The 26453-nt window shown below is 52.9% G+C and overlaps 2 protein-coding genes across 2 annotated transcripts; both read left to right on the top strand.

The window, feature by feature from the left end:
- Positions 1 to 808: 808 nt before the first annotated feature.
- Positions 809 to 7665, top strand: LOC309601553 (stomatin-like protein 2, mitochondrial). Its single transcript, XM_082334615.1, has 9 exons — positions 809 to 952; positions 1293 to 1392; positions 2073 to 2131; positions 2534 to 2635; positions 3269 to 3403; positions 3952 to 4096; positions 4422 to 4501; positions 4745 to 4873; positions 7447 to 7665. Exons 1-9 carry the CDS (start codon positions 923 to 925, stop codon positions 7576 to 7578), a joined length of 912 nt encoding a protein of 303 aa, XP_082190741.1. The 5' UTR covers positions 809 to 922; the 3' UTR covers positions 7579 to 7665.
- Positions 7666 to 9243: 1578 nt separating this feature from the next.
- On the top strand, positions 9244 to 26225 carry LOC309601712 (GPI ethanolamine phosphate transferase 3-like; the record flags this gene model as incomplete). Its single annotated transcript, XM_082334876.1, is given in 11 exon segments — positions 9244 to 9636; positions 9639 to 9677; positions 10631 to 10840; positions 11209 to 11286; positions 11289 to 11331; positions 13923 to 14079; positions 14534 to 14707; positions 17673 to 17936; positions 17938 to 18014; positions 18096 to 18212; positions 26219 to 26225. Coding segments are annotated over 11 exon segments (1506 nt in total). The 5' UTR covers positions 9244 to 9296.
- Between the last annotated feature and the right edge of the window lie 228 nt (positions 26226 to 26453).

Genomic DNA, 26453 nt, shown 5'->3' with positions numbered 1-26453 from the left:
GGGGGAGTGGTGTTGGGGGACTGGGGGGGTGGGTTGGGGGATGTGGAGCTGGGGAGGAAATGAGTGTAGGAGAAATGGATGTGAGGGGCTGTGGAGGCCTGGGTGCGGATTGTGGTGCTGGGGGGCAGGCATGAGGGTTAGTGAGGAGGCTGTGGGGAGCTGGGCATGGGAGGTAGTGAGAAGAGCTGGGGGGAATGAGGGGCTGGGGCTGTGGGGAGGAGGGTGAGAGAGTGCCCAGGGGGCGCAGGTCCTCAGGGGGAGCCGGAAGGCAGCCCAGCTGGGGAGGGACAGGCTGGCAAGGGGGGCCTGGGACCGAAGTGGGGGGTGGAGAGGGGTGGGAGGAAGGAGTCTGACCAGATTACAGGGGGCTGAGTGGGACAGAAGAGACCCCTATCCCACACCTTCCTTTCCCTTACAGTGTCAGAGAGGGAGGGAGGGATGTGTCATGCAGGGATGTGAGGGAAGGGAAGATGTGGAGAAAGCTCCAACACTGGGGTGAACCCCCCACACACACCTGCAGGGAAGGCCCTGACTCATCCCTGTGGGGACAGCCCATGTCCCCTCACAGCGTGTGCTTGTTCGGGGTGTCAGTGATGTTTCCTGCCCTGGTGTACTGGGGCCATGAGCAGCAATCCCAGATGGGAGAGCAGGGCCTGGAGGAGGAGGGTTGTCACATGCAAGGGGCTGGGGCACGGCTGCCCAGCACAGCACACAGGTGTGTCTGTGCTCGTGCAGGGATGGCGCTGGGCTCCGAGGTGCCAGCAACCAGTCTCCATCCTGTTCCTCTTCCTTTCTTCAGCGCTCCCAACAGCTGAAGTGTTCAGCGTGGCTAGCCCCAGCACCACACTGCTTGAACTCTGGCCTGCCTGTGAATATTGGGGTGCTCTTTGTGCCGCAGCAGGAGGCTTGGGTGGTGGAGAGGATGGGCAAGTTCCACCGAATCCTTGAGCCTGTAAGGAGCTGCTTTTCATCCCTTCTGGATTCAGCAGGTTCCTAAAGCTGTAGCGAGGCATGTCCTTTGCGTGAGGATTTGGGGGATGGTGTGCTTATTCTTCCAGATCGTGATCCTTTTGGTTGCTTGTTAGACTAATTTCCTTTGGTGGGGTGTTAAAAGCACTGAGAAACCGAAGTTTCCTCTGTATGGGAAGCACGTTTGCTCTGCCTGCAGCATCTACAGCATGTAGTGTACTTGAGCTTTGTTTGCACAGCCCTCTCTAGCCTGGCTGAGCTCTCAGGGGGGTGTGAAACCCCAGATTAGAGGGCTCAGCCATCTAATCCCACCCTTTTCCCAGGGTTTGAACTTCCTCATCCCTCTGCTGGATCGGATTCGTTATGTGCAGAGTCTCAAAGAAATTGTTATTAACGTTCCAGAGCAGTCAGCTGTCACTCTAGGTAAGGAACAGCTTCTGCGTCCTGCCCTTTTCCTTCCACTGCATCCAGGGTGAGCAAGGGACAGTGCGGGGAAGAGTGGAAATGTCCCAGACTCCATACTCAGCCCTGTCCCTGGGTACCTGGGCTTGACTGTCCTTGTGGTGTTGTGAGTGGGAGAACCCCAGGAGGTCCTGTCTGCTCTCTGTGGGCTGTGGCTGCCCCTTCTTGTTGGGTTGAATGCACCTGGGCAGGAATCCATTTTTCAGATGTTTTCCTGTCTTGAACCAGGAAAAATCTCCCCTGTGTTTCTGTAAAAAAGATTTCGGATCAAGTTAGTGGACAGCTCTGTTACAATTTTAGTATAAAGCTTTTTATTTTTTTATTCCCTTAAATATTTTGTTTTTTAAAATAACTACAGTATGAAACATTTTGATCTGGAGACCTGAGACTTCTTGTGTATTAAAACATCAAAATGAGACATTTTGTAGGGAATGTCAGGGTCCTTTTTACAAAGCCCTTTGCATAAGGAGGTACGTTTCAGTCGATCCCTCTTCCATGCCACGCTGTTGACACCAGGAAGGAAAGGGACGACCCTGCCCAGCTCTGCTAATTCTGTCGGGAGAGAGGGGGTTGCCATGGCTTTACTTTGCTGCTTCACTTTGCTGCTTCACTAAACAGAACGTGTCGTTCTCTCCTGGCAGATAATGTCACCCTGCAGATTGACGGTGTGCTCTATCTGCGGGTTATGGACCCCTACAAGGTACTGTCCCTGTTGCACTGACACTCGGCATGAGTCAAACTGGCAGCCTCCTAGTGTCTCTGGCTGCAGTCAGCGCGGTCTGCATATGCCGTGTCGCCCAGCTGGCCGCCTTGGCAGCCCCTCAGGCACTGCTCGCCTGGCTCTGCTGGCTCACTTCTCTCCATGACACGTGCTTCAGCCTCTGCCTGGCTTGCTGTGCTCTGTGAGGCAGGTGGGCTGAGCACCCTGTTCCCTCCCGAGGGAATGGGAGGAGGAGGGGAAGGCAGATTTCAGCTCTGGACCCCACTTTTCTTTGGCAGGGGTGTCTGTGGCGGGTTTCTCAGTGCTTAGCATTTGCCCATCCTGCCTTGTTCGGGGTCCCTCTCGGCACTGCCATCGACTGTTTTTTCTTCTGCTCCCCAGGCCAGCTATGGGGTGGAAGATCCCGAGTATGCAGTGACCCAGCTGGCCCAGACCACTATGAGATCTGAACTTGGCAAACTCTCCCTCGACAGAGTCTTCCGGGTGAGCTGGGGAGGCGGATCATGGAGCTGCCAGCATCTAGCAGCATTTCTTGAAACCCTGGGAGGTCTGCACTGCCAGGCTGATGTGCTTAACAGCAAAATGCCCTTTGCTTAGAGGGCTTCTGTTTCAGTTGACCTACTAGTGAATCCTTGAAGATGGGTCTTGTTTCAGTTATTTTTTTTTAACAGGAGCTATTTTTTCCCCTGCCCTGGGTTAGTCGGAAAGGGTGATGGGTGATGCATGCCCAGACCTGGCTGGTCCAGCTGTGTTTCTCTTGAGTTGGTAACTCTTTGCTCAGGCCCAGTGATGAGGCTGACCTGGTTCAGGGGGGCTGTAACCCTCATGCTGCATTTGTTGGGCAGAAACAGGAGCTGTTAGCATTCCTGGATGATGTTTGTATCCAGATGTACACCAGATGTTTGTATATCTCAGCAATTTCAGTTTTGGGCACTGCCCTCCCTAGGAGAAGGTAACCCCTTCAAGAGATGTGGGAAGCGTTTGGCCCTGCCTTAAGCCTGTGGAGTTGGGGTTTTCTGGCTGACCTTGGCCTGTGAGGGGAGGTTTCCCTTCTGACCCCTGTCTCATGCTAAACGCCTATTCTTTGCTCTCTGCCATTTCTTTTGTGCCTCCCAGGAGCGGGAGTCCCTCAATGCTAACATTGTGGATGCCATCAACCAGGCCTCAGACTGCTGGGGCATCCGGTGCCTGCGCTACGAGATCAAGGACATCCACGTGCCCCTGCGCGTGAAGGAATCCATGCAGATGCAGGTTTGGTTCTCTGGGTGGGCAGTCTGGAACGAGAGGGAAATCTCCCCTTCTATGCAGCACAGTTGTTCTCTGTCCAGAGCTGGCAGCACTGGGCCCTCCTGTGGTGAGGGAAGCCCATTGACACTTTGGCTGCAAGCATACAGCTATTGAATAAATAATTTCCATCCTTATTTTGGCAGTGGTGGCTCCTGCCTGGTACACACAAGCCCTGACAGCTCCCTTTAAAATCCTTACTGGGCTCTGTAGGAGGAAAAACAGAGCTGAAGGTTTCCCCTTGAGAAAAACGGAGTGCCAGATCTCCGGGCTGGAAGGGGAGGAGGGGGAAGTGGCCAGTTAGGTGTGGACCAGGTTGGGGAGGGCTGTGCAGCATGAGAAGCAGAACCAGCCCTCACCAGGGATTGCTTGGTGTTTTGTAGCTGTGTTCTTATCCTCTGCTAAGCCATGCTTGCCCAAGCAGGACATAGGAGCATGTCCTCGCTGCTCTTTCCCTGTGGATGGGATTTCCTCAGCGTGGCCGTGGCAGGTTGGCATCTGACCTGTGTTTGCAGGTGGAGGCAGAGCGACGGAAGCGGGTGACAGTGCTGGAGTCAGAGGGGACACGGGAATCGGCTATCAACGTGGCTGAGGGGCAGAAGCAGGCCCAGATCTTGGCATCAGAAGCTGAGAAGGCCGAACAAATCAACAAAGCTGCTGGTAGTGCCTTGGGCTAGAACACGTGGGGCCTGGGGAATCTGTAGCCCTCTGCACTGAGGGGTGATGCTCCCGAGGAGCAGACCACATCACTGTCTGTGGGCCAGGCTTCCGCAGACACAATGATCCTTCCTTGCTGGCGCCCTTGGGCTGAGCTTCAGCTCACGTTGCTGCCCTGCAGCCTGGGGTGGCAGGAGGTGTGTTGCAGGAGTATCACCATGCTGTTGTTGTGGAAGAGGAGGCTTTGCATGCATGATGTGGTCTTGATTTGCTCCTTAGAAGCACTTTGTTGCAGTTCTGATATGCATTTTGCTGTGGTTCATTGCAGGAGAAGCCAGTGCTATGCTGGTCAAGGCTAGGGCCAAGGCTGAGGCTATTCAGCTCCTGGCGGCTGTTCTGGCACAGCAGGTGAGCGATGGCTCCTTGGGGCAGCCACAGCTTTGGTGCTAGCACTGGGGGAGATGAAACCAAGGCCAGGGTGGCACCTGGCTTTCTCTCGGATGTTCCCTAGCGTCTTCAGCAGCAGTGAGGAGTTTTGTTGTCTTGGGGGCAACTACCAGCCCAGGGTGGGCTGGGGGTAGGGGCACGGATGAGCTCTTGGTGGTACATGACTCGCTTCTTCGCTGCTGAGCCTTGGCCCTCTCTCCCCAGCATGGAAACGCCGCTGCCTCTCTCTCTGTGGCAGAGCAGTACGTGAGCGCCTTCTCCAAGCTTGCCAAAGACTCCAACACCGTCCTGCTGCCCGCCAACACTGGTGATGTCACCAACATGGTCACACAGGTCAGTGTGGTCGGAGGGACCCTGTCTCTTGCCTGAGGGAAGTGAAGGTGGCAGCCCAGCAGGGCCTGGCCCTTGTGGAGGGGGTGGTTGTACTGGGAAAGGGGAGATGAGGAATTTGGCCTGGCGGGTGGGTCCGAAATAGCAGCTGTGGGCTGGGAAATCTGCTTTACAGTGTCCTTTGGAAACAGGAGGGTCCCCACTACAGCAATCCCTGGCTCAGGGACTGGCCTGAGCTGCCTTGTGGCTGTAGGAGCCAGGACCCTTCTCTCCGTGCCAGAATAAGCTGGCAAAAATACAAGGCAAGCGCTGACTTTCTCACTGTCTCTTTGGGGTGGAAGTTTGCCTCTTCCCTGTCCACCCCTGTGCTCCCAATGGGGCTGAACATGGAGCAGGGGTTCAGGTCAGCTCCTGAAGCCACCGTCTCATGGCCCTGCCTGCCCTGTCCCATTCCTATTGCATGTCCAGTCTTAGAATAGAATAGAATAGTTCAGTTGGAAGGGACCTACAACGATCATCTAGTCCAACTGCCTGACCAATTCAGGGCTGACCAAAAGTTAAAGCATGTTATTAAGGGCACTGTCCAAATGCCTCTGACAGGCTTGGGGCATCGACCACCTCTCCAGGAAGCCTGTTCCAGGGTTTGACCACCCTCTCGGTAAAGAAATGCTTCCTAATGTCCAGTCTGAACCTCCCCTGACGCAGCTTTGAACCATTCCCACGCGTCCTATCACCGGATACCAGGGAGAAGAGATCAGCACCTCCCTCTCCACTTCCCCTCCTCAGGAAGCTGTAGAGAGCAATGAGGTTGCCCTCCTTTTCTCCAAACTAGACAAACCAAGAGTCCTTAGCTGCTCCTCACAGGACATGCCTTCCAGCCCTGTCACCAGCTTTGTTGCCCTCCTCTGGACACAATCAAGGACCTTCACATCCTTTTTAAATTGTGGGGCCCAGAACTGCACACAGTACTCAAGGTGAGGCCGCGCCAATGCTAAATACAGAGGGATCATCACCTCTTTTGACCGGCTCGTTATGCTGTGTTTGATGCACCCCAGAACGCAGTTTGCCCTCCTGGCTGCCAGGGCACGCTGCTGACTCCTATTGAGCCTGCTGTCGACCAGCAGCCCCAGATCCCTTTCTGCAGGGCTGCTCTCCAGCCACTCCTCTCCCAGTCTATACTTGTGCCTGGCATTACTCCATCCTAGGTGCAGAATCTGGGATTCAGACTTGTTAAATTTCATCCCATTAATCACTGCCCAATGCTCCAATCTATCTAGATCCCTCTGCAAGGCCTCTTGTCCCTCAAGAGAGTCAACAGCACCTCCCAGTTTGGTATCATCAGCAAACTTGCTAATGGTGCATTCAACTCCTGTGTCCAGATCGTTGGTAAAAATATTGAACAGGACTGGCCCTAGAATTGAGCCCTGAGGAACATCGCTGGTGACCGGGCGCCAGCCAGATGTAGCCCCGTTCACTACAACCCTTTGAGCTCTGCCCTTCAGCCAGTTCTTCACCCAGTGCGCCGTGAACCTGCTCATCTCACAGTTGGACAACTTGTCCAGAAGGATGCTGTGAGGGAGAGTATCAAAAGCTTTACTAAAATCTATAAAAACTACATCCACAGCCTTCCCTTCATCCACTAGGCAGGTGACCTTATCATAGAAGGATATTGTTAGTTAGACAGGACTTTTTCCCTTTGTGAACCTGTGTTGACTGTGCCTGATGATTGCATTGTCCTTTAAATGCCTTTCAGTAGTACCCAGTATGATACCCTTCTCCATAATTTTTCCAGGCACTGAGGTTAGACTAATAGGTCTGTAGTTCCCTGGGTCCTCCCTCACGCCCTTCTTGTAAATTGGAATAACACTGGCTAGCTTCCAGTCAGCAGGGACCTCCCCAGACTCCCAAGACCTCTGGTAGATGATCGAGAGGGGTCCTGCCATAACATCCGCTAGCTCCTTCAGTACGCTGGGATGAATCCCATCAGGCCCCATGGACTTGTGAACATTCAGCTGATACAGCTGGTCCCTTACAATTTCAGTGTCCACAAATGGAAAGTCACTGTTCCCACACTCGTGGTCCTCCGACTCAGGGGACCGGGCAGCCTAAGGTCTATCAGTATTATTAAAGACTGAGGCAAAAAATGCATTGAATGCCTCTGCTTTTTCTTCATCCCTATTAGTCAGGTGACCATCTTCAACAAGTATCAGTCCAATATTTTCTTTAGACCTCCTCTTGCTATTAACATACTTAAAAAAGCCTGCCTTGTTGCCTGACACGAAACTGGCCAGTGTTAACCCTAATTGAGCTTTGGCCTTTTGTGTCTTCTCCCTGCATATACGAACCACAGCTCTGTAATCTTCCTGTGAAGCTTGACCTTGCTTCCAGAGATCATACAATTTCTTTTTCCACCTGAGTTCGAAGAGGAGTTCCTTGTTCAGCCAAGCTGGTCTTCTGCCCTGCTTGCTTGACTTTCGACACAGTGGAACTGCCTGCTCCAACACAGTGTCTTCTGCCACAGCCCTAGAGCGTGCAGTTTCCCCTCTCCTCCCCCATGGCGCTCTTGTTCCTTCCAGGCCCTGGGCATCTGCACTATGCTGACCAAGCCACAAGCTGTGAAGACCCAGGATGAGATGCCTCCAGCCTGTAAGGACCCCCAGCCTCCCACCATGGAGGTGCTTAAGGCAGAACAGGCCAACTCCAGCTAGTGGAGCTAGAAAGATCCTGGACCCTTGCCTGGTGCCTGCCAGACTGCAGGCAGTCCTGTCCTACTGCTCTCCACAGTCAGATGTTGTTCTTCCCTTGATCCTTTTTTTTGTATTTGGATTTAAATAACATAATAAATGGTACTGGTGCTGCAGCACGTCCCCTGGCACTCAGGAGTGCAACCTGCCATGTGCCACTGGGGGGGGGGCATCCCTCCTAAGCAGGCTTCTGCTGGGAGCTCCTGCTGACCTGCAGGAAGGTGTGATGATCTGCAAGAGGAGCCTGGGGCCCCACTCTCCGGGGCTGCGGGCTCCCTGTCCCACCCCCTACAGTCATGTGCAGCCCCCACCTGGTGCCTCACAACAGTGCCCCTGCCCCTGGGGTGTGTAGGGGCCGTTCCCTATAGCGTGCTCCTTGTAGTGTGCACCACGGGGAGGGGAACGACTGTGGCAATTAAAGCAACGTCTCGCTTGAGATGAGGGTGCTCGGGGTCCCCCACCCCGAGGGAGCCGGGCGGCACCCGACCAGCGGGGGGCGCTGCCGCTCTTGGGCGGCCGCGCGGCGCTTCTGGGGAGAGGGGCGGTGGGGCCGGGGGGGTGAGAGGAGCGGGGGGGGGGGGGGGTCGGGATGGGGGTGCTGAGGGGACACAAAGGGCGGGAGGTGTGAAGGAAGCTGAGGTGCTGGGGGGCAGGAGGGGAGTCAGGGTGCCAGGCGGTGTCTGTGGGGTACGAGGGATGCTGGGAGTACGAGGGGGGCTCAGGTGTAAGGTAGTGGCTCGGGAGCCGGGGGTCAGGGTGCTACGTGGCAGCTGGGAGTGCATGAGAGATGCTGGGGTGCCAGAGAGCGGCTGGGCAGCGCTGGGAAGTAGGAGGGGGATCGGGGCGCGGCGTGGCGTGGTGGGGGGTACAAGGAAGTGCTGTGCACAGGGCGGTTACCAGGGTACGGGGTGGTAATAGTAACTCAAGTCACAGGGTAGTGGCTGGGGGGGTCTGGGGAGTATCAGGGGACAGGCGGGTGTGAGGGGTGTTGGGGTGGCAGTGGCCAGGGATGGGTACCGGCCGGGGGGGGGGGGGGGGCGGGTACTTGGCTGTTGTGGTTTAGCTCCAGCCAGCAACCAAGCACCACACAGCTGCTCGCTCACCCTCCCCCTCCCGGTGGGATGGGGGAGAGAATCGGAAGGGCAAAAGTAAGAAAACTCATGGGTTGAGATAAGAACAGTTTAATAATGGAAATAGAATAAAATAAAATAATAATAAATTGTAATGAAAAGGAAAAACAACAAGAAAGAGAGAGAGAAACAAAACCCAGGAAAAACAAGTGATCCAACCACTCACCACCCACCGACCGAACAGGCCAAGCCAGTCCCCGAGCAGTGATCGCTGCCTCCCAGCCAACTCCCCCCAGTTTATACACTGGGCATGACGCCATACGGTATGGAATAGCCCTTTGGCCAGTCTGGGTCAGCTGTCCTGGCTGTGCCCCCTCCCAGCTTCTCGTGCACCTGGCAGAGCATGGGAAGCTGAAAAGTCCTTGACTGGTGTAAGCACTGCTTAGCAACAACTAAAACATCAGTGTGTTATCAACATTATTCTCATCCTAAATCCAAAACACAGCACTATGCCAGCTACTAAGAAGAAAATTAACTCTATCCCAGCTGAAACCAGGACATTGGCCCAGGTAGAGCCATAGGAGTCTGAGCTTACCTGTCCTTCCCCCTAGGATGCAGCAGTGGCCAGTGCTGCTCTTCCTAGCCTGGGTCTGCTTTCTCTTTTTTGCTGGTATCAGGCTCTTCATGAGTGGCTTCCTGCTCACCTGGAATGAGCTTGCCAACAACAGTTCCTGCTCAGACCCACTCATGCCACCACTGTGGGAGAGGCAGAGCCTCCTGCTGGGCTCCTGTTGGGTGCCCCAGCGCTTTTCCAAGGCCGTGCTTGTCATCATCGATGCCCTCCATTTTGAGTTTGCCTGGTTTAACCCAGCTAAGGTCAGTCCACTGCCCTATGAGAACAAGCTGAGTTTCCTGCACCACCTCACAATCTCCCAGCCCCACCATGCCCGCCTTACCGCTTCCAAGCCAATCCCCCCACTGCCACCATGCAGCGCATCACATTTTTGCCTTCTCTTTTCTGCATATGAAAACCCACCAGCGTTGTGTTTAAATTCAGAGTCCAGGACTCATGGCTTCCACTTAGCCTCTGTCTGTCAGCAGCCATCTACCGCCTTGTGTTTTACAGTGGGGTTGCAGGGCCTTTGGTGAGGGTTTGTCTGCTTTGCGCTGCACCTTCTTAAGTGCTGCAGTAGTACGAATGGGTACCTGTCTGCTTTTTGGCTTGTTCAACCAGGTCTTTCTGCTGCGGTGATGCCTTAGAGGTCAGCGATAAGTAATGAGGTTGTGCTGGTGGATTTAGTGTAGGGGCACTTGTAGGCTTAGAAACAGGGCTGGCCACTGGGTGATGACACTTGGGAAAGATTCTTCCTGAATTTGCTGGTTTTGGCTGGGATAGACTTAATTTTCTTCACAGTAGCTGGTATGGGGCTGTGTTTTGGATTTGTGCTGAAAACAGTGTTGATAATACAGGGATGGTTTAGTTACTGCTGAGCAGTGCTTACATAGAGTCAAGGCCTCTTCTGCTTCTCACCCCACCCCACCAGCGAGGAGGCTGGGGGTGGGCAAGATCTTGGGAGGGGACACAGCCGGGACAGCTGACCCCAACTGACCAAAGGGCTATTCCATGCCATGTGACGTCATGCTCAGCAATAAAACTGGGGGGAGGTTGGCAGGGGGGGCCACTGCTCGGGGACTGACTGGGCATCAGTCAGTTGGTGGTGAGCAATTGTTTTCATTTGTGTCACTTGTCTTTCTTGGGTTTTATGTCTCTCTCTGTTATTTTCCTTTTTGTTACATTTTTTTTAATTTATTATATTTCAATTAGTAAACTGTTCTTATCTCAACCCACAAGTGTTCTCACTTTTACCCTCTGATTCTCTTCCCTCGATCCTGCTGGGGCGGGAGTGAGCAAGCGGCTGTGTGGTGCTTAGTTGCTGGCTGCGGTTAAACCACGACACCAAAGAAGTTTTTCTGCTCATATTTCTTCCCTTCTTTTAACGTGAAGGATCTTCACACTGTGGACGATGGGATCCTGCAGCATCTCTATCCAACTGCTAAGCAGCTCTTTCCCCAGGGCCTGGATAATCCTTTATGTGATGTGGAGGTCCTACTGCAAGTTTGGGGTAGGGCTGAAGAGTTTTTTCTGTTATGGAATGGCACTGGACAGTCACACCCAGGGATTACAGTGCTCTAGCTGGATTTCCACAGATAAGCCAGCTTTCGGGGCCTGTAAACTGCTTCTGTAAATACCTTTCCTTTGTTTGGGAGAGAGTGCAGCTTGACGGGATGAGGCTACAGGTTAGACTTCCACATCTGTCCTAGAAATACCCTGCCAGGATGGAGCAGGAGGAGCAGCTCTTTCTTCATGCTTAGCTTTAACTGTGTGGCTGCCTGGGCAGATGGTAGGAGGGGAAGAAATGGCAGTTTCCAGAGGCAACCAGAAAGCTCTGGCAGGAGGATCCTGGAGTAGAGCCCGTGCCTGAATCCCAGGCTAGTATGTGACAAGGCTGCTCTTGTTCTGCAGTGGACAGTGGTGAATGGGACATGCTGATTGCTCACTTCCTTGGCATGGACCACTGTGGGCACAAACATGGACCTGATCATCTGAAATGACTAAGAAGCTCACCCAGATGAATGAGATGCTCAGGTGATTAGTGTGGTGGGGGGCGGGGTGCCAGCTGGCCTCTTCCTTCAGCCAGCCTGGTGAGGTCTTCCCAAGGCATTTACAGATGCAGAGGGCAACAGGGAACACTTACTGTGCCTGTTATCATGGAGAATGGCTTTGGCCAGCAGCAGCTGAAACCCCAGCTATGGGGCAGTCTCAGTTGTGTAGACATGTTCATGGGGGAATGGTAGAGAACAGGGTTTGGTTTCAGAGGTAAGACTGTCTTCAGGTCTTAGAGCCTTGGTTCTCAACCAAACCCCCAGGTGATGGTGCAGCTAGAGTATAGCTGAGCCTCACTCTCTCAGTCTGAGACTTTGGCTAATGACACTAATATCCAACCTAAACCTCCCCTGGCACAACTTGAGGCCCTTTCCTCTTGTCCTATCCCTTGTTACTTGGGAGAAGAGACCAACCCCCACCTCACTACAACCTCCTTTCAGGGAGTTGTAGAGAGCAATGAGGTCTCCCCTCAGCCTCCTCTTCTCCAGACTAAACAACCCCAGTTCCCTCAGCCGCTCCTCATAAGACTTGTGCTCCAGACCCTTCACCAGCCTCATTGCCCTTCTTTGGACACGCTCCAGCACCTCCATGTCCTTCTTGTAGTGAGGGGCCCAAAACTGAACACAGGATTCGAGGTGTGGCCTCACCAGTGCCGAGTATAAGGGGACAATCACTTCCCTAGTTCTGCTGGCCACACTATTCCTGATACAAGCCAGGATGCCATTGGCCCTCTTGGTCACCTGGGCACACTGCTGGCTCATATTCAGCCAGCTGTTGACCAACACCCCCAGGTCCTTTTCTGCCAGGCAGCTCTCCAGCCACTCCTCCCCCAGCCTGTAGCGTTGCCTGGGGTTGTTGTGACCCAAGTGCAGGACCTGGCACTTGGCCTTGTTGAATCTCATACAGTTGGCCTCGGCCCATCGATCCAGCCTGTCCAGGTCCCTCTGCAGGGCCTTCCTACCCTCCAGCAGATCAACACTCCCTCCCAACTTGGTGTCATCTGCAAACTCACTGAGGGTGCACTCGATCCCCTCGTCCAGATCAGTGATAAAGATATTAAACAGAACTGGCCCCAGTACTGAGCCCTGGGGAACACCACTTGTGACCGGCCGCCAACTGGATTTAACTCCATTCACCACCACTCTTTGGGCCCAGCCAGCCAGCCAGTTTTTTACCCAGCAAAGAGTACGTCTGTCCAAGCCATGAGCAGCCAGTTTCTCCAGGAGAATGCTGTGGGAAATGGTGTCACTTGGAGGACCCTGGCTAGGATGTTGTAGAAGTCACTTTTTAGCTCAAATAAGGATCCAAAGGCCTGTTGAAGCCTTAGACTGCAAGCTGTGAACTTTCACCTAGATACGCTGACCGTATGCTGAACTCCTACCTAGCTACATGAAGGAAGGCCCTGAAACCAGTGCAAACCAGGAAGATAAGGTAGCCGAAACCATCAGCAGAAGCTGCAACTATTCAAGATAATAAAAAGAATGACCTGCCCGGAGACTGGGAAAGGATCCAATAAGGAACAAGAAGACCCCAGACCCAAATATTACTATTGGACTGAACCGTCGCATGAGGGGAGGGGAACATAGACTGTAAGGGTATAATTGCCCAGGGATTTCTTTGTTCGGGGTCCCTCTCCGGAGGCACCCAGCTCGAGCTGCTCTTCCCCGCTGTACCACTCAATAAATTCACCTGGCATACGTCGTGTCGGAGACTCTGCTTCGGGGAGACCTAGGGTCGAGCCTGAAGGGAGAGGAAGTGCCCGAGGGTGAGTGTGTGTGTGAGCAAGGAGTCGAAAAGGGGCACATCAGCTCAACGGAGCTGCCTGCTGCGAAGGGACTCTGGTCCTAGCAGTTAAAGTCTCAGGTGGTGTGTGTGCGACTCCCTGAATGGTGTGTGAATGCTTGGGCGGCTGCTGCTCCCTTAACAAGGAAATGCTACATTTACTGTGCCGTAGATCCATAAGTTGTGCCTTTGTGTCAGAGGGCAGAATGGGATTCAGAAATCCTGATCACACAGCCGTGCCTCAGTACCAAATGCTGTGGCTTTTGACTCTTAGGACTGCTTTAATTTTTGCTGCTGGAAGGAGCGAGTAACTTGCCCTGCTGCATCTGAGAGTGCAGTGTACATTGTGTCATACTTACTGCATCCTTCAGGGACATATCCTCTCTTTTTTCCTTAAAAGTAGGAGATTGTTCACACAACATGATGCGATAGACAAGTCCCAAATAGAAGCAGCCTGAAATTTGTTCCTGTTGGGAACCTTCCTTCTGAATTGCATTTTGTTGAGATCCCTGAAGGCCTTGAGGGACTAGCTACTGTTCACAGGGGACCTAGGCAGGATCATTCCGCTCTGTCTCAGGACTCTGAATTTTCAGTTCAGTTTTGAAGCATCCATTGCCCTGGTCCCTGGCTCAGTTGTTACAGCTCTGCATCAGCACTTAGTTTTGCTCAGATTCTTTTGTGGGCTTCACCTCTGTGGTAACAGGCAGGCTTGGTGGGAACACATCCTCTCCCACCTGTGCTACCTGGGACCCTGCCCAGGTAGAGGTTGACCTTCCTTATCCCAGTGACAGGTCCTTGGTGGATCACCTGGGGAATGATGCCCTTCTGGTGGCTGGGGACTATGGCATGACAGAGACCAGAGACCATGGCAGCGACAGCGAGAAGAAAGTGAATGCAGCACTGTTTGTGTACAGCAAAACACCCCTATTTGGCACTGGCCCTCCTGAGGTCAGAAGAAGCTGATCCTTAGCTGCCACTGCCTGAAGTGGTATCCAGGACAAAAACTGCATCCTGGGGTTACAGAAAGTAACTGTTGTTTAGATTGAGAGGGCCTGGGAGTCTGTCACCTTTCCTGAGAGAACAGTGGAAAGGCTGACACAGGATGCAGGTGACTGAAGTGTTTGGGGACCCATGTTCAGGCCCCTCCAGCTGTGAGGGGTGAGTTGGGCCAGGTGAGCCAGGGCCAGACCTAAGGACCTGTGGCTCCCAGCAGGCATCCTCCCCTACGCAGGGCACTCAGGGAGGGCTTAGCTGTGCATCTGCTTTCCCCTGTGTTTTTTCCCCCCGGCTTTCCCAGATTCTCCTCTTAACAGGGATGCCTCCCCCACCGTCCTCTAGCCCGAGTGAAAAGCCACATTGCTGTGTTCTTTCTGAATTTCCGATTCCTCCCCTGTCTCTCCAGGAGCCTGAGGCTGTTCCCCAGGTGAACCTCGTGCCCACTGTGGCCCTGCTGCTGGATGCGCCCATCCCCTACAGTAAGATCGGGGAGGTGATGGCTGAGCTTTTCTCTGGGGATGGCGACGCTGTGTCTGCAGCCTTGCAGCAGCTCTCGGTCTATCACATCAACGCCAAGCAGGTAGGGCCTATGGTAGGCCTCCCCATTGAACTAGAGAGGAGAAGGAATGGCTTTTTAAACACATACCTCTTCTGTTTGGTGGAGGTGGGGAGGTGACATGGTATTATCTTTGCAGGGAACTTATTTTGAAGAGAGTTACCTCCTTGCAGTGTTTGCTCCAGTAAAAGGCAGCATCATTTTCCCAAAAGAGAAACAGGAGATACCTGTTTAGTACTTGGTGGTAAGTGCTGTGGTGTGGAAAATACTGGCCTGGAAGGTGGCATTCGCTTCAGGATGAGAATTGGTCATAGATGGTCAGAGGTGGATTTGGTTACTGGGAAGGCTGTTTCCTCAAGGCTGAAGACAGCTAGGGGCAAGTTTTGTTAATGGAGATGCAAGAATACAAATGGGTGTTTTGATGCTGCTTCAGTTTTGGAGGAGAAACAGTGTTAGCTAACAAGCTATTCTAGATCAGTGACAGAAGGAAAACAGTAACAAAGGACTAAATAAAAGAAACACCATGTAACAGGTGACAGTAAAGTGGGATAGAGAAGGAACAGTTTACACCAAGTGCAACGAAATACAGAACCCCAACAGCTGAATGACAAAATTTGAATGAGAGTGACTATACCAGGCGTAGAAGAAGCCCAAGCAATGGAGCAGGCCATGTGCCAGGGCAAGCCAGAGCCTCTATGGAGGATGTGAGGGCTGTAAGTTGTGACTCTTAGCATGTTACAGAACCAGATTTGCCACGTGTTACAAGGTATGTGTCTCAGCTAAGTGCCTGCCTGCCTTTGAGGGACACCTGGATTGCTAGGAGCACAAGAATAACTCCTCCAGCTCCCTGCTGTACTCCTGGGGTTCTCAAGAAAAAAACCAAACCAGATCAGGTCCTGTTTTGGGCCCAGTTGCCTGGAAACAACCCATGATGTACCAATTGGACACCATTGGTGCAAGTCAGTGAGGAGCTGGAGAGGATATAGAATCATAGAATGCTTTGGGATGGAAGGGACCTTTAAAGGTCACCTAGTCCAACCCCCCTGCAATGGGCAGGGACATCTACAACCAGATCAGGTTGCTCAGAGCCCCATCCAGCCTGGCCTTGAATGTTTCCAAGGATGGGGCATCTACCACCTCTCTGGGCAACCTGTGCCAGTGTTTCACCACCCTCATCGTGAAAAATTTCTTCCTTATATCTAGTCTGAATCTCCCCTCTTTTAGTTTAAAACCATTACCCCTTGTCCTATCGCTACAGGCCTTGCTAAAAAGTTTGTCCCCATCTTTCTTATAAGTCCCCTTCAGGTACTGGAAGGCTGCAATAAGGTGTCTCCGCAGCCTTCTCTTCTCCAGGCTGAACAACCCCAACTCTCTCAGCCTTTCCTCATAGGAGAGGTGTTCCAGCCCTCTGATCATTTTTGTGGCCCTCCTCTGGACCCTCTCCAACAGGTCCATGTCCTTCCTGTGCTGGAGACCCCAGAGCTGGATGCAGTACTCCAGGTGGGGTCTCACCAGAGCAGAGTAGAGGGGGAGAATCACCTCCCTCGACCTGCTGGCCATGGTTCTTTTGATGCAGCCCAGGATATGGTTGGTGTATTATTGAAAAACCCAAAATTGTGGTGGTGACACCAGCCACGGAGCCATGTATAAATAGACTGGGTCCGTCTGTTTCTTCCAATGTCACTACCTGCAACTGGAAGGAGGGAGGAAAAAATAACCTGTGCTCCCAATTCCCTCACCAACCATCCCAAGGCCCTGAAGTCTCTTTTGATTGCCCTTGGACTACATGTTGCGGCTTCATCACCACCCACATGGAAGAGCAGCAATGGGTAATAGTCCAAGGACTGTACCAGGCTAGGAAGTTTCCTAGTGATGTCCTTAACCCCAGGGAGGCAGCAGACTTCCCTAAGAGGAGGGTCTGTCCAGCATACTGGACCCTCTGTTCCCCTCATATGATTGCTGATGGGAAGGCAGAAGTGTTCAGCCTCTCTGTTGTGTATTTATAGAGAAGCAGAGTGCTTTGTCATTTAAAGATGATAATGTACTTTACTGTCCATTAGTCACTGAGGATATCAATCATCATCTATTAGTAATTAGCGTTATCCAGTCCTGCCTGTTTAAATATTTGCACTCAGTTGTCTGAGGAGGTTTCTGGCTTGATCACATTGGTTTTGAAGAAACTTTGCCATACCAGGGAGGTCATGCAGGCCTGAGAGAGAGCTGGTGTGTATGTTTGCCATTCGTGGGCAGGGGCAGGCTGATTCTGCCTGTGCTCTGAGGCAACTGGAAGCCACATGAAGGTATCAGTGTGTTTCAGGGCTTGAGCAGAGCTACGCTGCTGAGCAGCTGAATGTTTGCACAGGTGCCCTGCCCTGGTAATGCCCTCGTAAGACTTTTTTTACAACTTTGAGATCATAGCTGCCTCTGCTCCTGTCCTCTTGAAGTAAGAGGCAAAATGAACCCTCCTTAGCCTATGGTACAGTGGGTCAATGTGCCTGTATTCAAGAAGAGGGAGCAGTTTGATTTGATCCACTATAAGCTCTTTAATTCGATGTCTGTCCTCAGACAAACAATGTAAAATTTTACATTGGGTTCAGATTAATAGCTAGTAATGACTTGAACTTCTGGGGGACATTTGCCTTATTCTTACCAAAGACTGCACAAAAGCTCTTAGTGATGCACGATGTTAACAGAGGTGCACCTGCAGGTGAAGAACTGAGTGACTGAGAGGAGTCAGTGTGGCTGTTGGGATGGATATGTCACTTGAGAGTGATGTCACTTTGGCAGAAGGACTGTGTTTCCTGCCGGTCACATCCTGTATTTGGGTGACCAGCCCCAGGTGATGCAGCTGGGGACAGGTCTGTCCTGGCAGGGGTTGGCAGATTGGGGCTGTTCCCATTCTGAAGGGGCCGAGTGAGGAAGATGGCAGTGAATCCCATTCCCAGTGGTCCCAGTGCCGCTGTCTGACCCTGTGTCCCCTCTCCTGTAGGTGGACCGCTTCCTGCACTCCTACTTGCTGGTGTCTCATGACCTGCCAGCAGAGCAGCTCCAGCGCCTGCAGGAGCTCTTCAGTGCTGTGGAGGAGCACGCTCGGGTCTTGGCCCAGGTGCAGGAGGCGACACTGGTGCCTCCGGATCTGGAGTCCAGGCTGGGAAGCCTCATCGGTTGCTTCCAGCTCTACCTGCAGGAGGCACAGGCTGTGTGCACCCACTCCTGGGCCTGCTTCCATCCCCTGCATATGGTGGGGGGGCTACACCCTCATCGCTGCTTCCTGCTTGCTCTGCTACATGGCCTCAGAGCTGGCCACAGCCTCTCACTGTCAGGAAAATCAGTCTGCTGGGACTGAGGGTAGCAGCCTGTCCTTGCAGACATGCTGGCCATGATATCCTTACCATGTCTGTTATGCCTGCAGATTCCTCTTTGAGTCGCTGGGCTTCTTGGTGAGCAGAATGTGCCTCCTGCTGGGGATCTCCTTGGTGATGAGTGTGGACTGTGCCATCAGCACCTGGTTCAGCCAGCTTCAGCTCAGGTAGTGTTGGAGATGTGGGGAACCTGACCTGCTCGTTGGCTGAGGCTGTGGTTGTCTCCCTGCCTTACCGGGAGGAATACATGAGCCACCAGCAACAAGTGTCTGCTGACAGCAGTCAGGTATTATCCCCAGCTCCCTGCCTCAGCACTGCACAAAAGGACCAGAGCCAGCTGTTCCCCACTCATTGTGATGGTGTTTCTCAGCAGTTGAGGTTAGAGCTCTTGCTGGGCATTTGTTGGCAGCGGGAGGAGTCTGCTGCAGGAGCCCAAGAAGCAAGAGTCCTGAAGTGCTCCTCTGGAGGAACACTAACTGGGGGTCTTGCTGCTACTTTCCTGACAACTGTCCCCACTGTGCAGCTGGTCGGCTTCAGTGACCGGCAAGGTGTCACCTTGCCTGTGCAGAGACAGTGACTCACAGGAAGGGGCCTGCTGGGGAGGGGAGGGGAGGGGAGGAGGAGAGGGAAAGTCCTTCAGCCACTTCTCTTTGTGTGCTCGGTTTTTATGCTGCACGTTATGCATGCAGATGGTTCCTGGGGTCTCAGTGGCAGCTGCTCTGCTGTAAAGTCAGTTGGTTGCTCTGTAGTGAGGCCCCTCCTGCCCTACACTCACTCCCATTTTCCTGGTCGTCGAGCAGGCTGGGCTGCCTCGTACAGCCTGAGGCAGGCTTAGCTTGTTGGGGGTGGTAGCAGGAAGAACTGTGTCCACGACCAAGAAACTCTCCACTCGTGGTCTCGGCCTGTTGGTGCCCCTGTGGGCTGGGCTGTAGCAGTCAGGGCTCCCAATCTCTTCCTGAGCATGTGCTGCCAGATGCAGGCTGTTGATTGGGAATGGTTGAGTTGCAGCACAATGTAGTGACAGAGCATTGACTCACCCCCATATTGGGTCTGGTCAGGAGGAAAGGGTAGTCTGGAGTACCTGTCCCAATTGCAAGAGTGGCCTTGGTGTGAGCTCTGGTGCCTGGGAACAGCTGCTTGAAAGTGACAACTCTTCTGGGAGGTGGCTTAACCCACTGGTATCTGTGTATGTGCTGGGGGTTATGTCACCTTGAAGGGACCCCAGGCACTGCAGCTGATGGCATCTGTGATCCCATATTTGGTGCTTATCTCCCTCTTGACCTTGGATTTCTGCATGGGACTTTGTGCAGCAAGTGAGCTACCCCAAACCCGCCCTTGACTGCTTGCAGTCAGGAGACGTCATATTTCTTTCTTTATGGGCAGAGGTAGAGGACAGTGACCATGGTGCCTGGCCACATCCCAGCTAAATTTCCCCTGCAGTTTTGACGGGAGCTGGGATTCCTTACTGCCCTGAACCACTGTGTGGCATTACTTGGTGCTATGAAACCTTTCGTCTCTTTCCCCTCTGGAAAGAGCTGAGGACTGCTTGCCTGGAATTCTTGCTTTGATTTTTGTTCTGGTCCCATTTGGTTTTTAACTCATGCACCATGACTGCCCCTGTTTGAGTTCCTCACTGCATACTGCTAGTGTAACTCCAGGCTTTTCCTCTCCTCTGCCCTGGAGAGTCCCAGGGAAAGTGTTTTGTTACCTTGTTGAGCATTTCAGTTCTTACTGTTATGCCCAAGTGCCCAGTAGCTGTGGAAAATGGCTCTTGAGGGCAGGTTTAGTTTTGTATTTTGCCCCTGCAGGAGGGTAATGCTTGCTTAGATGTTAGGGTGCAATTCCAGGGAGGCTTAAACTGCTCTAATTTGGGGTTTCCATTGCGTGGCCACCTCCTGACCTGCTGGCCGTGCTCTCCCACCTCAGCCTTGCATATCCCATGCCCTGTGGGCATGTCCTGCTTAATTTCACCCGACACAACCAGGGACTGGTTTGTAGCTGGCATGACTCCCTGGGCTGCCTCACTGCCTGGTTGCATGCACACCAGTGCTGGTGCAAGGCAAGGGGTAGCAGCATGCAGAAGGGAGCTGTGGGGGGCAGGAATGTGTCAGCCCACAATTAGATGGGCTTAAACAGTCCCACCCTTAAAAATAGGTTATTTGCTGTATACTGTGACTCCTTGGTGGCCAGATGGTTTTCAGTGCTGAGGGGGCCATGCTGATGGGTGAGGGGTGCATTGGTGTGGAGAGGAGGAAAGGGATGGAGGTAGCAGCTACCCATTGAATTTTCATTTGACGTCAAAAGTCTAGATAACACATGTTGCTAACCTCCAAGGCTGGGGCCCAAATAGGTCTTGTTGTAACCTCGTAACCTGGTCAGGAGCTTGCTGCCTGACTGTTGTCCTGGTTTCAGCTGGGATAGAGTTAATTTTCTTCCTAGTAGCTGGTAGAGTGCTGTGTTTTGGATTTAGGATAAGAATAATGTCGATAACACACTGATGTTTTAGTTGTTGCTAAGCAGTGCTCACACTGGTCAAGGACTTTTCAGCTTCCCATGCTCTGCCCGGTGCACAAGAAGCTGGGAGGGAGCACAGCCAGGACAGCTGGCCCAGACTGGCCAAAGGGCTATGCCATACCGTATGGCGTCATGCTCAGTATATAAACTGGGGGGAGTTGCCCAGGGGGCAGTGATCGCTGCTCGGGGACAGGCTGGGCATCGGTCGGCGGGTGGTGAGCAATTGCAGAGTGTATCACTGTTTCCTCCTTCATTATAACAACTTTTCTGTATCTTGAACATCCTTGGGTAGTTAAGATAGTAGATTGGTAGTTCTTGGGAATATTGTTTCGGTTTTGTCTAAGGTTAATAAGCATTTTAAGAATATCATCCAGAGATCTGCCCCAAGGCTGGATAGTTATGAGTGGCAGGGTGTGTGGGAGAGCATGGGCAAGTACCTAGGACGGTGGGCCCCTCCAGTGTTTTGGAACTTCACCCCTGAACAAGTGCAGAATCCTGAAAAATTAGTAGAACATTTGGAGAAAGTATGCTGTCACCCTGGCAACTCCAGAGAGACACAAATCACCGCAATGTGCTGGGGCCTGGCCCATGCCTACCGAGCCCTATTCAACACCATTCAGAACCCTCAAGGGGAAGAGAGGGTCTCTGGATCGGACGACAAAATGACAGGCGCTGCGGCTATGCCAGCCCCGGCAACAGGCACTGTGGCTATGCCAACCCCCGTGACAGGTGCTACGGCTACGCCAGTGCCTGTGACAGGTGCTGCAGCTACACCAGCCCCTGTGACAGGCACTGCGGCTATGCCAGAGAACCAACCCGTGCCAGTATCAGTTGCCCCTATACAGAAGAAAAAATACACGAGAAAATCAACTCGTTTAGTAAGGGCTGATGATGAACCAGGGCCATCAAGAGAACAGGAGGAGGAAGAGGCAGAACCCACAAATGAGATGGTAACCACCCGAGCCCTGTCCCTGAGTGAGCTGCGAGATATGCGAAAAGATTTTAGTTGTCGTCCAGGCGAGCACATCGTCACCTGGCTGCTCCGATGCTGGGATAATGGGGCCAGTAGCCTGGAATTAGAGGGTAGGGAAGCCAAGCAGCTGGGATCCCTTTCTAGGGAAGGGGACACTGACAAAGCAATTGGAAAAGGGGCAAAAGCCCTCAGCCTCTGGAGGCAACTCCTGTCAGGTGTGAAGGAAAGGTAGCCCTTCAAGGAAGATGTTATATGTCACCCAGGCAAGTGGACCACCATGGAGAGAGGTATCCAGTACCTGAGGGAATTAGCCGTGCTGGAGGTGATTCATAATGACCTGGACAACGAGCAGTTATCCAAAGATCCAGATGAAGTCCAGTGCACACGACCCATGTGGCTTGTATGGAGCGCACCATCATCATATGCAAACTCTTTGGCAATAATGACCTGGAAAGATGAAGAGGGACCAGTGGTGGATGAATTGGCTGGCCAACTCCGACAATACGAAGAAAGTCTCTCTTCCTCCCTACGGGCCTGCATCTCGGCTGTGGAGAAACTGCCTGATGTGCTAGCTGAGAAATTATCCCGGGAGTTCCAGCGATTCAAAGAGGACATGTCCTACTCCTCACCTGTACGGACCAGTATCTCAGCCATCAGGAGTAAGCGTCCCTCTGCTCAAGAGAGAAGATATAGTGGATACACACCACGGGGCACCCTGTGGTTTTATCTGTGTGACCATGGAGAGGATATGAGGAAGTGGGATGGAAAATCTACCTCGACCCTAGAGGCATGAGTACGTGAGTTGCAAGGAAAAACAACTACAAAAGGGGGTTCTCCCAGGAAAATTGCTGCTCCAGTTTCCAGCGAGCAGTTCCCCAGACAGAGTAGAAGGGCTGATTTTGCTTCCGATCTTAATAAAGGGATTTTTGATTTGCATTTACAAGAAGTGAGTAACGAATGCTATGACCAGGACTAGAGGGGCCCTGCCTCCAGCCAGGTGGAGGAAAGGGACAACCGGGTGTACTGGACTGTGTGGATTTGATGGCCTGGCACATCAGCCCCATGGGAGTATAAGGCTCCGATGCACAGTGTATCCTCATGCCATCAAGCTATGAAGGGGCAGAACCCATCCATATTTCTGGAGTGACAGGGGGATCCCAACAGCTGACTGTGTTGCAGGCTGAAGTGAGCCTAACTGGGAAAGAGTGGCAAAAGCACCCCATTATGACTGGCCCAGAGGCCCCGTGCATCCTTGGCATAGACCACCTCAGGAGAGGGTATTTCAAGGACCCAAGAGGGTACCGGTGGGTTTTTGGTACAGCTGCCTTGGAGACGGAGGAAATTAAACAGCTGTCTACCCTGGTTGGTCTCTCAGAGGACCCGTCTATTGTGGGGTTGCTGAGGGCCGAAGAACAACAGGTGCCAATCGCTACCACAACAGCGCACCGGCAGCAATATCGCACCAACCGAGACTCCCTGATTCCCGTCCATAAGCTGATTCGTCGACTGCAGAGCCAAGGAGTGATCAGCAAGACTCCCTCACCTTTTAACAGTCCCATATGGCCAGTGCGAAAGTCTAATGGAGAGTGGAGACTAACAGTAGACTATCCCGGACTGAACGAAGTCACGCCGCCACTGAGCGCTGCCGTGCCGGACATGCTAGAACTTCAATACGAACTGGAGTCAAAGGCAGCCAAGTGGTGTGCCACCATTGACATCGCTAATGCATTTTTCTCAATCCCTTTGGCAGCAGAGTGCAGGCCACAGTTTGCTTTCACTTGGAGGGGCGTCCAGTACACCTGGAATCGACTGCCCCAGGGGCGGAAACACAGCCCCACCATTTGCCATGGACTGATCCAGGCTGCACTGGAACAGGGTGGGGCTCCGGAACACCTGCAATACATTGATGACGTCATCGTGTGGGGCAACACAGCAGAAGAGGTTTTTGAGAAAGGGAAGCAAATAGTCCAAATCCTTCTGGAGACTGGCTTTGCCATAAAACAAAGTAAGGTCAAGGGACCTGCACAGGAGATCCAGTTCTTAGGAATAAAATGGCAAGATGGACGTCGTCAGATCCCAACGGATGGGCTCGAATAGGAAACCCCAGTCGCCCAGGAATCTTGGAAGTGATCATGGACTGGCCAGAAGGCAAAGATTTTGGATTATCGCCAGAGGAGGAGGTGACGCATGCTGAGGAGGCCCCACTGTATAATAAACTACCAGAAAATGAGAAGCAATATGCCCTGTTCACTGATGGGTCCTGTCGCCTTGTGGGGAAGCATCGGAGGTGGAAGGCTGCTGTGTGGAGCCCTATACGACAAGTCGCAGAAACTGCTGAAGGAGAAGGTGAATCGAGTCAGTTTGCAGAGGTGAAAGCCATCCAGCTGGCTTTGGATATTGCTGAAGGAGAAAAGTGGCCAGTGGTCTATCTCTATACTGACTCATGGATGGTGGCAAATGCCCGGTGGGGGTGGTTGCAGCAATGGAAGCAGAGCAACTGGCCGTGCAGAGGCAAACCCATCTGGTCTGCCGCATTATGGCAAGATATTGCTGCCCGGGTAGAGAACCTGGTTGTAAAAGTACGTCACGTAGATGCTCACGTACCCAAGAGTCAGGCCACTGAAGAACATCAAAACAACCAGCAGGTGGATCAGGCTGCTAAGATTGAAGTGGCTCAGGTGGACCTGGACTGGCACCATAAGGGTGGATTATTTCTAGCTGTCATGGTTTAACCCCAGCCAGCAACTAAGCACCACACAGCCGCTCGCTCACTCCCCTCATCCTGGTGGGATGAGGAAGAGAATTGGAAGGGTGAAATTGAGAAAACTCGTGGGTTGAGATAAGAACAGTTTAATAATTGAAGTAAAATAAAATAGAATAGTAGTAATAGTAGTAGTAGTAGTAGTAATAGTATAAAAATACAATAATAATATACAAAGCAAGTGATAGACTATACAATTGCTCACCGCCTGCCAACCGATGCCCAGCACATCCCCGAGCAGCAATCGCTGCCCCCCGGCCAACTCCCCAGTTTCTATACTGGCCATGACGCCATACGGTATGGCATAGCCCTTTGGCCAGTCTGGGCCAGCTGTCCTGGCTGTGCCCCCTCCCAGCTGCTTGTGCACTGGGCAGAGCAGGGGAAGCTGAAAAGTCCTTGACTGGTGTAAGCACTGCTTAGCAACAACTAAAACATCAGTGTGTTATCAACATTATTCTCATCCTAAATCCAAAACAGCACTATGCCAGCTACTAGGAAGGAAATTAACTCTGTCCCAGCTGAAACCAGGACAGGTCCATGTGTCCCTTGGCTAAGCATGACAGGGGACATGTCATCCTCAGCATGCTCTGCAGAGCGGTTTCATCCTGCACTCTGCAAAGCTGCTGCTCTTTGGGCTTTTTTAAGTGTTGTGTGTGCGCTCTGTGGTAGTGGCTCCTGCCCAGCACCCTGTCCCTCTGTGCAGGGGGAGAGCTCTGCTGGGAAACTTCCCTAGCCTCAGGCCAGTGGCGGGACGGTGTGTCCCGTGGTCCTGGCATGGGGCAGGGGTGGAATTGTGTCCAGTTTGTACCACCTGGAAAAAGATGACTGAAAGCCACCACCACTGCAAAAGGTTGCGGCTGTTTGGAGTACCTCTCCCCTCTGATCCGTGGGGCTGGCATTGCCTGCGCTGCCATCCCAAGGGATGGCACTGCTTTGGGGAGGTCAGGGCTTGGTGTATCTCAGTTCCCAGCAATTAGCATCAGTTCCCACACCCATTTCGCCATCCCATCTCTGTCTATTCTTCCTGCAACACTTCAAGCCACCTATTTATGCCAAGGCATGGTCATGTTCTTAGTGTGCATCTCCCCTTCCCCTCAGGAAGCAGCGGTGTTGGCATGTGGGGAGCGGGGCTGGAGAGCACTGCCCTCTCCTCCTAGGTCTGACTTGACTCATTATGTGGCTTAAAGTGAGATTGTTGTTTTATTTTTTGTTATTAACCTCTCTGTGCTTCAATACCCTATTTGGGAAAAAAAAAAAAAAAAGAAAAAAAGGGGCAACGGACCCAGTTCTGGAAAGCAGTTTGAGAGCTCTGCATGCACTGTGGTGCTATGCTTTCCTGGGTATCTCTACATATCTCGCTTTTACTGCTTTTGTTCCCATTCAGCAGCTACACCCAGAAGGTGGAAGTGATGCTTGAGTCTCTGCTAGGAAGTAGAGCCCTTTTTCCTTCAAAACAAACAAACAAACAAACAAAAAACCCAAAAAAAACCAACAAACAGGCAAGTTGGCAGCACTCATTCACCCAACAGCTTTGGCTCCAGACTGCTGTGGTCCTTGGGGTCAGTACCCCACGTCCCGCTGCTGTCACCCCATGTGTCTCCATTTGTGGCACTGGGCTACCGCTGACCTACCTCGCCATGGTGGCTGGGGACTGCGCCATACCTAGCACACGGGAGGCAGCCAGGAAGGGGTCACTTCGTTATTAAATGACTAATTAAGTAACCAGTTGTGGGGGAAATTTGCCACCCTGGAGAACACGAGCCTCCAAGCTGGAGGGTGGTGCGCTCCGGATGACTGCAAAATGGATGTCTGCAAATAAACCTATGACATCCAAGGCGGGCGGTGGTGGTCTCCTCCTTCATGCCCCCGGTGCGGGCCGCGGGCAGGCGGGACCCCCTAGGCCCTGCCCCGGGTCTCCCCTGCAGCGGCTAGCGGCTTCGCCTAGCGCTGAAATTTGGTCCTCCTCGGTCACCGCCTTTCCGGCGGGACGACGGCCGGCTCCGCCCCTTCTCCCCACGCTTGGCTGTTGTCTCGGCGACCGCCGCTTCCGGTCTGGCCTGCCCCGCCCGCCAATCGCGGCGGCGGGCGCCGGCCAATCAGGGGAAAGGCGGGATGAGAGTGGCGCGCGCCGGTGCCGCCCCCACCGGAGTTGGGCTGCCT

The sequence above is a fragment of the Platalea leucorodia genome, assembly GCF_965183815.1.
Source record: "Platalea leucorodia genome assembly, chromosome: W".
NCBI lineage: Eukaryota > Metazoa > Chordata > Aves > Pelecaniformes > Threskiornithidae > Platalea > Platalea leucorodia.
Note: the sequence above shows the minus strand (reverse complement) of the source record. Positions and strands in the feature narration are given on the sequence as shown.

What these genes read in the sequence shown, in the direction of transcription:
- LOC309601553 (XM_082334615.1), top strand. Translation starts at nt 923, where the DNA reads ATGGGCAAGTTCCACCGAATCCTTGAGCCT. An exon ending in ACAAATCAACAAAGCTGCTG is followed by an intron (nt 4,097 to 4,421) that starts GTAGTGCCTTGG and finishes GGTTCATTGCAG; the next exon opens with GAGAAGCCAGTGCTATGCTG. An exon ending in CGGCTGTTCTGGCACAGCAG is followed by an intron (nt 4,502 to 4,744) that starts GTGAGCGATGGC and finishes CTCTCTCCCCAG; the next exon opens with CATGGAAACGCCGCTGCCTC.